The 17940-nt window shown below is 34.3% G+C and overlaps 1 protein-coding gene and 1 long non-coding RNA gene across 2 annotated transcripts in view; one reads left to right on the top strand and one right to left on the bottom strand.

Moving 5' to 3' along the window:
* Positions 1 to 1031: 1031 nt before the first annotated feature.
* Positions 1032 to 2257, bottom strand: LOC131161976 (uncharacterized). The gene is made up of 2 exons (XR_009138658.1): positions 2099 to 2257; positions 1032 to 2019 (listed from the first exon to the last, which is right to left on the bottom strand). It is a non-coding gene; the product is annotated as an uncharacterized LOC131161976 (long non-coding RNA).
* A 1486-nt stretch (positions 2258 to 3743) lies between these two features.
* LOC131161739 (GEM-like protein 1) overlaps positions 3744 to 17940 on the top strand; it is a 72226-nt gene continuing 58029 nt past the window's right edge. Inside the window, exons 1-2 of the mRNA XM_058117699.1 lie at positions 3744 to 4414; positions 4574 to 4675. Of these exons, the coding sequence (XP_057973682.1) occupies positions 4069 to 4414; positions 4574 to 4675 (448 nt within the window). The 5' untranslated portion in view covers positions 3744 to 4068. The remainder of the gene's footprint in view (positions 4415 to 4573; positions 4676 to 17940) is intronic.

The raw sequence follows: 17940 nt of genomic DNA, 5'->3' as shown, positions 1-17940 counted from the left end.
TAAAGTTTTTTCTTCATTTTCATTTAGTTCATCAAAGTCTCATTCCCCCTCAGTTTGAATCTCATGCCAAAGAAGTTTCTTTGGTTGAGATACTAACGATGTTCTATCATTATTTGCTTGTAATAAAAGGGTAGATCATATTTTTTTAATAATTTGTGACTTAGATCTTGACATTTTTCAAATTTATTTTGCATCTTGTTTTGGTAAATCTTTACTTTTCCAGTTTGCTAATCTTTTTTCAACTTTGCTTATTAAATTTTGAATTTCTTTCTTTTTTGATTCATCTTGACCTATTTTAAAGTTTGAACTTTCTTCTAAAAACTTTCCCTTCTTCAAGATATTTTGAACTAAATTTTCCATTATTCCTAAAATTTACTAAACTAGCACTATTCAACACCTAAACGGGACCACCCTAACTCATAGGCTGACCAAATGGATTTAATAGCAACACCAAGAGTTTAGCGAAATTGAACATGCTAATGCAGAAGACAGAGAAATAATGGAAAACTTGACTCTGATACCAGAAGACGTAGGATCGTTTTTTGAATGAAATTTAACAATAAAACAAATAAAATCAAAATAGATAAAGTTAATATAGGAATATGTAACGACCCGACCCTTTACACGGACTCAGGTGTCACTCACATACATAAAATACCTATACCTGTTCAAGATATGGAAACAACCCACCCTAAACAGGGACATACGGGTGTAAATAATACATAATCATGATGTAAATGTCGCGAAAAAACATAAACATCCATTGGGATTACTACTAGCCTTATACTAGAGTTCACTAATACATCCATAATTTACATACATTCAGACTTAGAGTAATCGTCATATTAAAACCCTCCAAAAAAGACTTTCATCAAGTTTAGTACAAAATTTAGATGCTTACGTAAGCCAACCAAAATAACCTTCCTAGTCCCTTTATCTACTAGGACCGATGCACGGACGGACTTGAAAACAAAGGTTGTAAGATAGGGTGAGACACCTCTCAGTAAGGAAGAAGGAGTTACAACAGTGTGTGACTGCATACATGCATATTTTCATTCAACATCTGGAATATAAATCAAATATTTTCAATACAGTAATGCATAAGGTATATCATTATTCATATTACAAAATTCCCACATCTGTCTTTCGACCATTTAATGATTTATCAGATGACCAACAACAAAATATCCCTATAACCAGTTTTACCCCGTGGCTCGGGTTGTGCACTGGTACTCCTCCAATGCCCTGTTCGTGCAGACACTACCGAGTACCTACATACTATCCGACTGCCCCCATTGGCCCAATATCAGCCAATGGTTTCACCCTGCTAGCCGACCATCTTGGTACCCACATCGTTTAATACGTGTGGTTGCACATGTACATCTACCTACGATATCGCGCCGTATCATATAACAGTAGTTTATTTCAACTCTGCAAAGAAAGTATTTTTCAACCCTATAGCAATAGTATAGAAAAAATCCCAACGGGTTCAAACCGGCGTCTTTCCACTCAGTCTACCCCTTTTGTTTACTGATGCGGCTCGGTGTATCACCAGCCTCTATTTATCACATTGTCAATATAATAAATTGGAATTTCATTCCTATATTCTATATTAATAGTATTGAAAATACATTCATTTCCATTTCAACATATATCAAACAAGTTTGATACAAAAACCCGCTAAATGATAGAAATTCAATATACTTAGTTTAACTGAATAAATAAAGGATTCGAGCCTCTCCAACTGTAGCATAAACATAAATAAACAATATTTGTAAAATTTGGAGATCACACGTCGAAATCCTTGTTTTTACCAAAAATCGTAAAATCGTCAAACCGGCATTTCTACTCGGTAGAATTTCACAAATAAGCAGTTAAATCATACATAATAACATAAACTAGCTTTTTAGCGGTTTAGTTTTCTAAAATAGCAGTTGTAATCAAATTCCCCTTACCTTATACTCGAAATGAAAGTTCGTATGAAAACGGTCCAAATCGACAACCCGAGATCCCGAAAACCTAAAACCATAGAACATAACCTTACTATGTTTTCTACTGCTATCCAAATATCTAATCAAAATTAGGATCAGATTCTTACCTCGATTCTTGGGAAAACCCGAAACTCTCGAAACGACGATCCTATCCACTAAAAGTGTAGAGTTTCTTCTTCTGATCCACGCAGTACCCTCCATTTTTGGAAACGGACGACGAACGGCGAAGGATCTTAGCGAGGGAGAGAGAGAGAGAGAGAGAGAATGAGAGAATGAGAGAGAATAAGAGAATTTATAGAATAGATCCTAACTTAGTCTTTAAGTAATCTAAATAAATATCTCCTCCAAGATATTTATATATAAATATCTCAAAATATCTATTTTCAAAATATCTTCTCCAAAATATCTTTTTTTTTTCGGGGTCGGGTTACTACAAATAACAAAGTAGTAGAACTTACAAAAAAACCTTTAAGAGAGATTAAATTTGAGAAAAAAACAGAATAATCAAATCGTCATAAGTGGAAAACACTTTTCTTTATTTAGAAACATAATAACTTACAAGATACACATTTTGAATAATAGTAACCACTTTTGTCAAATTACACTTGAATAATACTCTAAACTTCTAAGTTTAGAGGCAGATACAAGCTTTGAAATGGTTGAGGGTTAGATAACACTAAAGATCACACAAATCCTTTATGGGATGAATCGTAGGATCACTCAAGATGCACTCAAAATCTCTATTGGACAAAATGTGAGCCAACTTGGCGACAATGAACTCATAAGAAGAAGACTCTTTAGAATAAAAGCTTGAAACGTGTTTGTCAAATGGTGGAGCGACATGTCAATATTTTGATGGAGTACTTTGAAAAATTGGATTGGAGTGTCGGCGTGTCAGCTAACTTTTGAATTTTCAAAAAGTAATTTGGATGGATGCGTCGACGGCGTAAATTTAATAAGTGTTACACTGAAAAAGTGTTGAAAGTTATAACAAATGATTATCACATTAAATTATGTTAAAATACTATTAATAACTAAGTTAAAATTTTTAGTTTATTTGATGTTAATTTAAATTTATAGATGACTCTTTTTATTCATTCCAAAATTTAATTATATTTTATTAATAATAAATAGGTTATAATGAATAATAAAATAATACATAGTTAATTTTTAATCAACAATTTCATTAATAATTATGTTAATCATTATTTTTAATTAATATTTAAATATATTTATCAAGTAAAAATAATATAATATTATTTTATGATTAATAATAATCTTATTCTTAATTTATATTTAAAATATATGATTATCGTATGAGTTTATGTTAAAATAACATTATTAATTATATTCATATTTTTAATTTTTAATATTGATTTAAATTAATATATGGTTTTTCTTCATTCGAGAATTAAATTATGATTCATTAATAACTAATATATTATAATTCATTATAAAATAGTATATGATTATCTTTTAATGTATTTTTTAAACTATAAAATAATCATGAAATTTTCTTATATTTATAAAATTGAACCCGCCTATAAACAGTGCTATTATAAGTGACAAAAAGGTTATCTTAGATTTTTTTTAAAAATTTACTTAAATAATTCAAAAAAAAAAATAATTCTAAAAAGTTGATTTTTATAATAAACATTTGTTATATTGCAAGTTAAATGCTATTTTATTTTAAATGATAAGTATTATACGCAATTTTGTTTAAAAGCGCCAAGCTCAATATTGGCCGAGTACATCGTAATCTGATGCCCGGCGGCGGCGCAGTAATGGAATGGACCTCGGGCCTCACCGTTCCATCCACGTGGCGGCCTATAATAACTCCAAGAGCATTCCCCTCTCCAATTTTCAAACCAGGAACGTCATCATTTGGACGGTCGTTACTCTTTCAACCTGAAAACGAAAAATCCCAGTGATCCCACAGCCTTTTGACGCCTTGACCCTTTTCCCAATTCATCCGCGTTTTTTCCTCGCAGAATTCAAACATTTTTCCAGTCTCTCTGATACTAGGGTTTCGTTCGATCATTTTGTCTCCTTCCGCATATCCAAGCGAACCCTAACCATGAATCAGAACGAGGGCGATCAGTGCCGAGAGACCAAACCAGAGTCCTATCAGCAAAAACAGCACTCTCACTCCTCTGATTATGCTCCATACCCCGAGCTTGACCCGAACGACGTTGCTCCGAATCCTCAGGAGAATTCGAGCACCGACGCCAAGGAGTCTCAGTCCCCGCCCGAGCAGACCTCAGTCAAACCACTGGAGTCTTCGGCCCAGAAATCGGATTCTCAGGGCTCCGGATTGGCCTCGGACTCCCCGGCTGCTGTCTCTAGGAACTCCGCCACCACCATGCCTGTCGAGTCGAACCCCTATGTATCTTCCACGCCCGTGCCGACTTCGTCTACGAAAAGTGAGTAATTGATCTCAGTGTTGGGATATAGAATTTTGTTAGGGTTTTAAATGCTAGACTGGGACTTTCGGATGGCTTGTTGATGATTGATTGTGTTAGAAGTTTGAAACTTCCAGAATGTGGATGCGGTAATGTTTTGGGTGTTTGTGTTTTGATTAGATAAGATGGATTCGGTAAAGGATGTGCTTGAGAAATGGGGGAAGAAGGCTGCAGAGGCGACCAAGAAGGCTGAGGATCTTGCTGGTAACATGTGGCAGCACTGTAAGTGTCTGTCTTTGAGTCATCAATCTGAACTTTGGTGTTATCTGTGTGATAATACTTCATAAGTTAATTTGCCACGTTCACATGCATTTGTGCCTGTGCGTGTGGATGCTGGCTGAAGAAAATTTACTAAAACGTTGTGCATTGATGCCTTTTATATTTTTGTGATGAAATCTAGGTTAGTCATAGACACACTTTCTTTTAGTTTTGACCATTGTGCAGGTTGTAGCTATTGATTGTGACATTCCATAAAAACGTTCAAATTGTCCCACCCCCAACAAAATAAAATAGATGCTGGCTAAAGATTTGTTCGTGGGCAATTTTTTTTTGGAAGATCTAGACTAGTCATTCTCTGTACACCCTTTTTTTTTGGAATGCTGCAACAACACACTGTTGCTATTTTCTTTCTGTGCAGTTTGTTGTGGCATGCTGTACATATTTGAAAATATTAAGTATGGCATTCCACAACAACACACTGATGTAATTTTCTTTTTGTGCATTAAAGGTGACTGCTTGATCAACGCTTAGCACTTGCACCCTTGGTTCAAGTAGATCATTGTCAGAATCATGTGGTTTTGGGGATTTGATTTGTCATGAGCCTCGGAAGAAATTTAAATTACTTTCAACATTTTTATAGTTCAACACTTATTATTAGCATTTATTAAATTCAACGCTTTTTTCAAAAAGTACTTTTGCTCAAGTGTTTCCAAATGATCCTTTAGTGTGAGAGGGCTGCTGTCATGACAAGATTATGAGACATCCATTGGGCAAATGTTTTCTTTTTTTGTTGCTGGAGAGGGGGGGGGGGGGGGGTTGACTAGGAATTATGAAGGGTGTGTGGAGGAGTGTTAGGGTTATGGGTATGATGTGTAGGAAAAAGGTTACTATGAAGGGAAGGACATGTGAAAATGTTATGAAAAGGAAAGTGTACTCCCAAGAGGGGGGTGAATTGGAATTTTAAAAATTTCTTTATACCTTCTTTAATTAATTTTTTCTCAACTTATTTTGATTTCAGCAACCACTCATGCAAGATTGATTTTTAATAACAAGTATAGTGGAAAACTAATTAAGTTATAACCTCTATGAATGAGTATGAGTATACCAAATTGAATGCTTTGCGAATTTAAAATAAAAATCTTTCAACAATTTAATTCAACCAACCAAGATAACCAAGACAAGATTCATAATATAGAATAATTCCAGCAATGCTTCCAAGATTCAGCAATTGAGTAAGTCAATGTTGAGTTTAAGTATGTAGCTAATAAATGCTTTGTATTAATAGACTTGATTTCTCAATATGAAGCACAGTAGAAATTTCCAACCACTCTTCCAAAACTCATAATTTAAACAAACCACTTTCAATTAATTAATGAGTTTTGGGTCCCTTACGGTTTTCACAATAAGTATTGATCAACCAACGTACTCCCTTTCGGTTTCCGCAATCCCAATATTAATTTTCAGCTTATTTAATATCCAATACACATAGTTTATATGAGCAGAAAATTAAATATCCAACCACGTAGTTTATATTAGCAGAAAATTAAATGAGAATAGGGAAGAGAGTGACACTGCGAGTTTTACGAGGTTCGGCTATCCCCGCCTATGTCGTCACCTTAGGCAACACACCCAAGGATTCACTATTCCACTCCTTTACGGGTAGGAGTAACCTTACTCCTTAAACGGGTAGGAGTAACCTTACAATCCCTCCTTTAATAGGATAGAGTCCTTCTCTCCAAGCGATACCCTATGCTCGGTCCGATCAACGATTCAAAAACCTGAACCGTCTACAAAAACAAAAACAAATTTGGTGTACAAAGACACTCTCTACAAGAGCTGATTAGTACAACAATTAAGCACAACTATATACTTCAATTCAAAATAACAATAGAGAGAATTTGAAGCTTTAGAAGTATATCACCGTGAGCTTCTTTCTTGATGGAAAGAATTCAGTGTATGCTCAGAGATTTGTGAGGATTTCACAGCAAAACTTAGTAGAGAACTTCAGCAAGTATGTGAGCAAGAGAGCTTTGAAAGTATTGTAAGTAAGAAAGCTTTGATTGCAGTGTATTGCTTAGTATATTCAAAAACTTTGTCTTGGGGGGTATTTATAGATGTAAAAGGGTTAATTTCGTGTTCCCTAAGTGACTTGGAGTGTTTCCCAAGTTTTCATAATGAATACTTTTTAAAAACTCAAATTTGAAAACTTCCTGTTAACTTTAAAATTTGAATTTTTGAAGAGTCAATCGCTCGGATCACGATGAGTCAGTCGCCTGGGCCATCCATGTCAGTCGCCTGGACAGACAACTTTTTTGATTTTCAAGTTTATTTCCAAATTCTTTTGTGCTCTTTTGTTTTCCCCAAAGTAATTTAAGACTTTTAAAATATATTTTTCGGAGTTTTTCAAAATATGTTCTCTAAGTCAATAATTTTCCTAATAAGCTTCAAATCCAACCATATCATCATTTGAATGAAGTACTTACATAGAGACTCTCTTAAGACTTAAACATATTCTAAGCTTGGAGTCTTCATGCTTGTCATTTGCTAAGTCCATCTTGCCTTTAAGCTTCAATTCTCTAAGCTTTCATCAAGTCATCTTTGGAATTCATGCTTTCATGTCGTTTAAGCTTTCATTTCCTTTTCATCTAGTCTTGCAATGAGCTTCGTGATTACTTGAACTTGAGTTTAAAAAACCCAATTCCTGAAGTATCATCACTTTCACCAAAACATGTTAAATTACCTTTGATTTGTTATCATCAAAATAAGATTAGTAAGCCATGTTAGGCCAACATGTTAGAGGTAATAAGGTTGATGTCTATAGCATAATTTTAAAGATTAGTGTGTAACTATTGTATTGGCTGTTATGTAATGGCATCGGTGGCTTCTGTGATTATTCTAAGTCTATATCTTAGAGGTCCTCTAGTTCACATTATAGCAGCCGATTTACGATATTGCAATGCTTGTTTTGGACTAGTATGGCTCACTATAGGTTGTAACTTTATAAGACTATTTGTATTACTAAAATAGGTTTTTGAGTCCTTTCATTTTCACCTTTTCACTCTTTTTCCTACATTGAAGTTGAGAAAATCAGATTTAAGTTGGTGTATTTTTTATTTTTATTTTGATAAAATTTATTTAAGGTTCTAGTTTGATATTTGGTTTGTATTTCTTTAATAATTACAATTTAGAAAAATGTAACTTCTTCTCTCATCACAATTACATGCATATTAGATTTTGCCATGTCTTACGATTTGGTTATATTGAATTCTTGCTTTATAAAAAGAGAAGAATACTTAATAACTTTCAAGAGTGGGCCTAATAAATGTAAACAAGATTTCTTCTTAAATAGGAAAGGGGATCGTCAAATTTGTAAGGATTGTAAAGTTATCTTAAATGAAAGTTTGACTACACAACATGGAGTCCTCGTGTTAGATATTAACACAAGAAGACTAGGTGGTGGGGCTTGAAAGGAGATAATATAGTAAAATTCAAATATAAAATGATCAAAGAATGTGATTGGACCCTAGGGGGTAAGGGAGATGCAAATATTGTTTGGAATAAAATGGTTAACTCCATCATTAGGATAGCAAAAGAGATTTTAGGTGAATCGAAAGGTGGATATTCGGGTGGTAAAGAAAGTTGATGATGGGATCAAGAAGTCTAAAAAACCATTAAGACAAAAAGAAATTGGTATAAAACATGGCAAAATTGTAGAAATATAGAAAATTTTGCAAAATATAAAGATGCGAGAAAAATTGCAAAAAAGACTATTAGTTAAGCTAAGCATAGAGAGCTTATAATACTTTATATACTAGACTAGATGCAAAAAAAGGAGAAAAAGACATTTATAAACTTGCTAGAGCTAAAGAAAGAAAATGCAAGGATTTAGGAAAGGACAAGAATGATAATGTTTTAACAAGAGAAGAAGACATAAAAGAGAGGTGGCGAAGGTACTTTGATAAGTTTAATGAAAACCAAATGAAAGATTGAACTTGTGAGTGAGAAATTAGGAGAAGACCGAAAATATGAGATTTATTAGCAAAATTAAAGTCCTCGAAGTTACAAAAAGATGATAAGTGGGAAATCTATAGGTCTAGATAAAATACCAATTGAAGTTTGGAAATGTTTAGGGGATAAATAAAATATTTGGTTAACAAATCTATTCAACATTATTATAAAAACCAAGAAAATGCTAGCGGAATAGAGGAAAAGTATGCTGATAGTCTGATACCTTTATATAAAAACAAAGGCGATATTCAAAATTGTAATAACTATTGTGGAATTAAGATTATAAGCCATATGATGAAATTATGGGAAAGGGTAATTGAACATAGGATAAGACTAGAAACAAGGATTTCAAAAAAACAATTTGGTCTTATGCCTAGGAAATCAATAGCAGAAGCTATTTATGTTTTAAGAAGTTTAGTGGAAAAGTTTAGGGAAAAGAAGAGGGACTTGCATATGGTTTTTATTGACCTAGAGAAAACATATAATAGATTACCTAGGGAAGTAGTGAAAAGTAGCAAATTCTCGCTTCTTACTAATAGCAACTTGTTGAAATGTCAGGTAAAACAGAAGACCTAATAACAATGATAAGTCTCTCCCTCTATTTATTACATATTTCAAGTACATACCAATGGCTATAATACCGCTACTAACTCACACTTGCTTACATAACACTAGCACATACTCATAATGCTAAATGACCAAAATAACCATTTACACTCCCCTTTAAGCTGGAGCATAGGTATCATATGCTCCTAGCTTGTTACAAATGAATTCAACACAAGCATCCCCCAAAGCTTTAGTGAGTAGGTTAGCCAATTGCAAATTGACTTCACATGAGTGGTTGTAATGAGCTTTTGCACAAATTTCTTTTTAAACAAAGTGACAATCAGCTTCAATGTGTTTTGTTTGTTTATGAAAATTGGATTGGAGGCAATATGAATAGTTTCTTGATTATCACACATCAACTCCATAGACTGAGAATTTGTTGAACTGAGTTTCTTCCAACATGTGCTCAACCAAACAAGTTCAAAGGTAGTGTGAGCCATGACCCTACACTCTGGGTCAACAGTTGACGTAGCCCAATTTGCATTTTTATATCTTTGAAAACAAGTGTGACCTTGATGTTGATATAAGAGGCCTCTCCCATGTGCACCTTGAGATCTTGAGATGCAGATTATTGCATCCCAGACTTGTTTTGGGAGAATCAAGAAATTGACTCATAACACTTGCTGCAAAAGATATATCCGGTTAAGTGATTGTGAGGTAATTTAACTTTTCAACAAGTCTTCGGTACCATTATGAATCACCTATATCGGGCACTAACCTATTGATCCATGGTGTGTCAATGTGTTTGGACACTAAGTTACAAACAATCTAGTCTCATCCAAAAGATTAAGAACATGCTTCCTCTGTGACAAAACAGTTCCATGAGAGATTTCGATACTATGCCCAAGAAGTACTTCAATAGTCCTGAATTTTGGTTTGAAACTTAGTCTGTAGAAAATGCTTTAGGCCTTGGATGTCTAGATCATTATCATTAGTGATCACAATATCATACGCATACACAATAAGACATAAAGTGATCTATTACACAATGTCAGAGGCCAAACTCAAGTACTACAACATTGAATTGATCAAACCATGCTCTAGGAGATTTTTTAAAACCATATAATGATTTCTTGAGGCTTACACGCTAAGCTTGATTTCCCCCCGAGCAACAAACATTGGTGGTTCTCCTAGACCTCCTTCTGAAGATCTACATGTAGGAAGGCATTCTTCACACAAGTGGTGGCTAAGGAGATGAATATATGTTTGGGGAGAATGTGTTTGAATAATCCATTTTGTACGCCATATTATATCCCTTAGCAACAAGACATGTCTTTAGACAAAGTCACAAAACCATCAGTGTTGACTTTCATTTGTAATGCACCCATCTCTTCAACCATTGCACTTCTCTATCTAGAGTGGGCTAAGCCGTCAAAAATCAGATTTAGGAAGAGCAACAAAAGATATGAGTAGTAACAAGACAATAATAGGAGGGTGACATGAAGTCATACCAAACAAAGTTGGAGTTGAGATGTTGTGTGCATCTTCACTTACCTTCCAAATCGCAGTTGCGGGTAACGTTGCGTAATGGTCGTTGGACGCGGGAGACGCAGGTGTTACGTAACAGGAAGCGGGCGTAATGGTTGTGAATTTTTTCATGCATGCACAATCATGCCAAAATTGAAAAATCAGCATGAAATCCATTAATACATGATTTTTAATGAATTTTGACAGCTTTTATTCAATCTACAAATGCTTTTTAATAGTCAATATGATTTTTATAGTAATTTTAGTGCGTTGTTTACAAAAAAGGCATATTTTTTTATAGTTTGCATTACTTTAATGGTAAAAGATGTAAAAATGTAATTAAAATAAAGAATCAATTAAATAAAGACATAATGTTACTAAAAATGAGTCAATACTCAATATACACATGCATGAATTTGAAAAATGATTGGTATTAAATATTAATAATTGAATACATGAATATAATATTACAAATTTATTACATAGCACATGTCACCACAAAAAAGAATGACGTGGAGGGTCTTCATAATCTACATCTCTATGTTGAGATTGGATTGGGAATTATCTCCCCACCCTTGTGGAAGTACATAGCTGAATAAACTCATGTTTACGTTATTTCGTTGTTGCTCCTGAAAATCTATTGATGGTGAAAATCCAACTGATATAGGAGGTGCATATCTCCTCCTTGACCATATCCTGAATAATATCCATAAGTTGGGGTTGGGGTTGCCTCTGGGTAGTGTGCAGAAGAAGGCTCGCTAGATCCTAAGATACTTGACCCACTAGGATAAAGATGGAATAAAGATGAGACACATGATATGGATCATAGTGTTGAGAATCTTGAGATGGTAGATATGTTAGATGAGATCCATATGATTGTGATGATGAATCATCTAAACCAAAGTTGCCAAAACTACGAACTACACCATATGAATCTTCAGCAGAATCATGATCTCGGTGTTGGTGACTTCTTATAGTTTGTGAACTATGACTCTCACTAGGGTCATCACTAGTAGCACTCCTTCTCCTGGGTTGTGAATATTGGTATCCTGGAGGAATACCCAAATCATAATTTTCGGGTATATCATGTAGTCCATAACGACTAGGAGGATATGTATCCCTTGCAAATGATGTCCCCGTGTTATACCCATAATCATATTCTACACCGCCGCCGCCGCCACCACCATCACCCCAAACCCCAGCTCCAGTACCACTATCGCCATCATCATCACTTGGTGGGCTCAAACCAAGATTGTCATCACTTTGTGTACGTTTAGGGCTTGAACTTGAATCATTCATGTTTATTGGTAGTTGATCACCTTTTTCTGTAGTACTACCAACCTCTTCATCTAATTAATTTGAGTTATTCTGACCGTCGTGTAATGGTGCCTTTCTCTCCTCTTAACCGTGGACTCAAAGGATCATCTTCTTCGAAAATATAGCCCAAGTTTATAGGATTGAAACTATCTACAATTTCTTGTTGGCTTCTTCTCATTGTATTTCTTAAGTTTAACATCATGTTGTAATGCACGAAAATAAGTTTTTGTAGTCTCATGCACTTTAAAATCTATTTCTTGTTTTCGTATGAATGATGCTAAAGGTGCTTTAATTACGCTCACAATTCGAAGCTGATGTAGTTTGTGGCTAAGAACTCTGATTGCTATTCTTTGGAGCTCAGCAGCACACATGCCATAATGAATCTACCATTCGGCTGCATGAATAATTAAAGAGAGTTTTGTGTCAGTATAACATATTTTTCAAAAGTCAAATTTGAACATAAAGAGAGAAAATAGATCCATTCATCCATTATTTAGCTATATTTACTAGGATTTATTTGTTTCACTACCCTTTGAGCCAACGAGGTTCCAAATGTCTCCTACTTATCTCGATATAGCAACAACTAAAAAAGGATGATTGTAAAATATAATTAATTAACTAGATATATTAATAATTATTCTAGAAAGTATTACAGTATACTAAAATAATTCATTATTCAATTTAATGGAACCAATACTTGATTAATAGCTCAAATTTGAGTATCTATATTGGGTACCAACTTGGTTATCACTTTTTTAATCCCATTAATGACTTCTCTTGCAACTTCAAGAGAGGGTGGGGCAAAATTGGGGGTTCAAAAAATATTCTAAAATTAAATTTACAAACATATTAATCAATAATAGTTTTTTAATGCAACTATGCATTATTTAAAAGTTAAAATAATAAGAAATTGTATTTGATTTACGCTTACCAACAGCGTGCAAATCTTGGTGCAATTGAAAACTCCACCAGTTGTCAATAATTTTCCAATAGTCTTTGTAGAACCGGCAATCTTTTTATATTGCCAACTTCACCTCGTCAATTGTCTCGTATATGAAACCCATGTTGGTTTTTCATCACCATAAACCAATTTAAGAACTTCACTAAGGGTTCCTATACTTCAATTATATCGGAGGCCTTTGGTCAAAACTCTTTAACCTAAGATATTCTTCTTTGCATCATATGTTGGGCTTGATTTTGCCATCCCAAACTTTTATTTTTTCCAAGCATTATGAACATTTCCCTCATTGCTTGTTTATGCCTAACAATAGTCTCCAAGGCAATAAAGTTGGTGGCAAATCGAGTGATGCCAAGGTGAAGTAACTCTCTATTATTTGTGAATTTCTTCATGAAATTCGCTTTTCCATGTGTGGTTGTATATAAAGGAGGTTCTTGTTCTTGCATCTTCTAAGACTTTCTTCACGTTACTTTTTTTACCAATATCTTCAAAAATAAGGTCTATGCAAGAGTTGCACATGTTGTCCAATAGAGATTGAGCCTCTTCTGCATTAATAATTTCCCTCTTGCCTTCATTGCAACTTCATTATCAGTCACTACTTGGACAACATTCTCCTCTCCAATTTCTTCAACCACCTCGCCCATTAATCTAAAATGAAATTATAGATTTAATAATTACTATTACTTAATTAAAAAATATACAAGTCCATATATTATTTGCATATATCATCAAAATTAGAAAATTAACTGAAATAATATTCAGCTGTTTGGCTTGGCACATCAGAGACATCAATTGACTTATGAAACATGGTGCCTCTATTGCAGTAAACCAAAAAGTTTATTATATGTTTTCTAGTTGGTCCTGACTAACCATCACACATAATGGTTACACCGCTCTCCTTCCAAATGTCAGCAAAAGAAGATATATAATCTTTCATTTCCCGATACTCTTGCTCCAAATAAATTTTAGATACCTCATAGGGTGATGGACCCTTCACCCCCTTTCTAACTTCTACGACAACATCAAGCATAGGCTGCATAAGTAAACTATTAGCTGCATTTGCTGGAATCTAATTATAAATTAGGAATTTTCCAATCGATTTCCTAATTTACTTCTTAAATCTTTTAGTAACTTAGTTTTTATTTTTGGTTGTTTTGTACTCTTGCTTCTTTTTAAAATAGGATCCATTGTCCTTAGTCTAGCTTTAGGGGTATCATGATTGATCCATTGTCGTCCACTACCTCCAGCTTCTTGAACACACTATGAGATCGAGTTCTACTGAAATTACTAGCACCATCATTGCCAGAGCCACCTCCCTTTTCATAAATATTACCCCTCCCAGTTGTTCTTGCTCGAAATCTCTGTCTTTTTTCTCTTGTTGCTGTGATCGTATGCTTTCTTGTCGAGCAAATCTCATTATTTCTTTTTCCTAGTCTTCTTCATCTTGCTCAAATTCTCAAAATCTACTCTAATTTGGGCTTCTACTTCTTTTTGCCTCTTTGTTTATCATTTTTCTTCTCAACATATTGTTGTAGAAGTTTCATCATTTGTTCTCTTACTTGTGTGGTCACATTTGAGCATCCAACCACTTGACATTTTTTATGTGCCAAGTGTTGTTTTAAGCATGTATCCTTTAATTGTCTTTGCCCTCAACTTACACATAATAACATGTCTGTTATTGTTCATCGGAGTACTAAAATGCCATTCAATGTTCTCACTATGTAAGTTCTCATTTCCTTTCTAACGTGTCATTTTGATAGACTTGATTTGATGATCTCTACACAAAATACATAGAAAATGCAAAGTTACCGTCCTTATAAAAAAAATGAAAGATATAATATAATTAGTAAATAGTAAGTACTAAATAGTCCTTCTAATTTTAAATATTTATTACATAAAAATAAAATATAATCTTTGATTAAAATTAATAAGTAATGTTTATTTAAAATCTTTAAGTAATTAAAATTTTAAAAATTAAAATATTCGACATTTTATTTATTAAAAAAATAAAATCATAAAATAAAAAAATATTAGTTATTTATGTACAATATATTTATTTTAAGACCATTAAATTTATTTCTCAAATCTAAGCAATTAGGAATTTAGAATTTTAGGTAAACCTTATATAATATGTAATATATAAATAAAGTTAAACCTGATATAATATATAAATAATTAAAGAAGTATATAATATATAAATAAATCTAAAACTAATATAATAAATAATATAATATAATAAATTATGTACTAATTTGAGATTTAAGTAAACAAGAGGGGGAAAAAATGGAGAAAAGTAAAGATTAAAATGTGAGAGAAGTGAGAGATAGGGATTAAAGAAAGTAAGGAAGGATCACCGAATAAGGGACCAAGGGTGCTTGCGCTGGACTGCTGGAGCCTAGAGGAGCCTTGAAGACTTGAAGTCGAAGGAGTCCACTGACTCCACTATAGCTCTCCAAGACGGCAAGACCTGATTCGCTGAAGTATTGAGTCTTTCTCTCAACTCTTGAACTCTTGAAGACGGAGATGGGGCTGGCGAGTGGCGACGATTAGTAGAGGGAGCTGCTGCAGGACGTAGATGTACTGTCGACGACTCGCGGAGATGCTGCAAGGCTGGCGTGTGATGCTGCGACTGCTTGAGGGGGACAGATCTTAGGCTTCGAAGATCAAAATCGGAGAAATGGAGGAGGTGAAGGCTAACTGCAGCGAACAATCCTTCTTATTCTTTAGCTTCCAAGTTCCAACAACAAATCAAAGGTACGATTTTTAGATTTCAGTCTTTGGAATTATAGTTCTGCCAAGGATGAGTGGTTGGGGGGGGGGGGGGGGTGGAAAGCAGGGAATTGTGGGTGGATTTGAAGGAGACAAGCAGAGTGGCTGAGTATCAGAGTGTTAGACAGTCGGCCAGTGTAATGGTCCGTAATACATTGTTAAGCAGTGTAACGTGGTGTAATGTTCGTGAATTTTTTTCTCCCCGCAATATCGGTCCGTATCGGTTTTGGCCCCCTCATTTTCCATTACGCAACGACCGTTACGCTACTTAAAGGCTGTTATTTAAAACCATGATTAGGTAGTGAATTGGGTACTGAGGTACTCCTGAGCATTATCACTGCGAAGTATCCCGAATGGCATATCAAATTGAGTTTAATTTGCAAATAGAAGACACAAAAGATATTAAAAAACTTAGAATGGTCTTTCATTAAATAAAACCAATTCATCCTCGAGAAGTCATCAACAGATGTAACGAAGTACCAAAACCCCAACTTTGACATGACCATGGTTTTAAATTGCAGTAGTGGGTAGCGAAACATGACGACAAAAGGATGTAATGGGAAGCGGGAGTAGCAGATGTTACATAACAGGAAGCGGGTGTAACGATTGTGAATTTTTTTCAAGCACGCACAACCTTGTGCGTATTAGTGTATTTGCATGTTTTAAGTGTTTAACCCTTCTTAGAAAGAGTTTTAGTATATTGTGGATCCTTTAGTTCAACTAAGTTGTTTGGTAAGGGCAATTACACTTGTTTTAAACCACCATTGACTAAACAATTATGTGTGTGTGCATATTTATACTTTCTCATTGTTCTTATGCATGATAAATTCTTATGTGTGATAAATTAATTAATAAAACAAAGTACATTATACACTCCATCAATCTATCAGACATATAAGACATACGACTAATACAAATATACAATAACTAGAAAAAAAAAGTTTAAGTTGAAAAATATAGAATATAAATATCAAATTGCTAATATTATAATTTTTTTTTCTTACCAAGTTGGTATTTTCAAATTGTTAATTAATGCATCTCTTGTGAATATTTAAAAAAATAGTAAATTTTGTATCATTATCATCCTCATTATAATCTTTTCCCACTCTTGCCACATAGTATATTGAGAATGATTTATGAATGGGGGAAAAAGGTAAGAAAAAATGAAAAATACAATACTTTTTTTGGGTGTAATGGTCATGTAGTGGTTACATAATGGCTATAGCGGCCTTTATGTAATGGTCACGATTTGTAACGACCGCTACGATTGTGATTTTTCTTCCCACTGATTTCCGGTGTGTAACGGCATCAGGAGCCTAAAAAACCGTTATGTAATGGTTGTGACTGTTATTTAAGACCATGATATTTTTCATTCACATGACACGACTAGGACCCCTAGACGTCAGAATGGACCATCATGAAAGGACTAACTCGTTTGTTAGCCCTTGAAGCAAAGGGAACATGATGATGTTTTCCCAATTGATAAGCCTCACACTCAAGATTAGACATAGAACTCAATGTAGCAACTAGCTATTTCAACTTGTCCAAGGTTGAATGACCAAGGTGACAATGGACTTGAAGTGGTGTAGTAGCGGTTGTGCAGGCAATGGGAGGAGAAAGCGACTCAAAATAGTAAGCCACAAGCCTCACGTCTTGTGCCAATTGTCTTCTTCGTCTTTAGATCTTGAATAACCTTAGAATCAAGAAAGAAGGTGATAGAACAATTTAGTGACTTTGTAAGCTTACTAACTGATATGAGATTGAAAGGGGATTTAAGAATGTATAAAACAAAAGAAAGAGAGATGGAAGGAGTAGGATTTACTGTTCCTATCCCCTTAACTGCAATAGTGGACTCATCAACAATGGTAATTTGAGGTAGATTTTTAGGATACTGGAGGGCGGAAAAGAAGTTGGTTGCACCTGTTATATGATCAGTAGCAGCAAAATCGATAACCAAAGGGACTAGTGGGAAAGATACTAGATGACATATAGACTATAGGATTACCTTTCCGGGCAAAAGATGCAATGTGATAAGATGCTTGTTGAGACGATTGGTACTTTAGAAACCTTGGATACTCCTCTAATACAGTCACAATAAACTGTTCACTCAAACAAGTGACTAATGAGGGAACCATACTTTTGG

The sequence above is a fragment of the Malania oleifera genome, chromosome 8, assembly GCF_029873635.1.
Source record: "Malania oleifera isolate guangnan ecotype guangnan chromosome 8, ASM2987363v1, whole genome shotgun sequence".
Lineage (NCBI taxonomy): Eukaryota > Viridiplantae > Streptophyta > Magnoliopsida > Santalales > Ximeniaceae > Malania > Malania oleifera.
The sequence above is the reverse complement of the archived record's forward strand: the minus strand, read 5'-3'. Positions and strand labels throughout refer to the sequence as shown.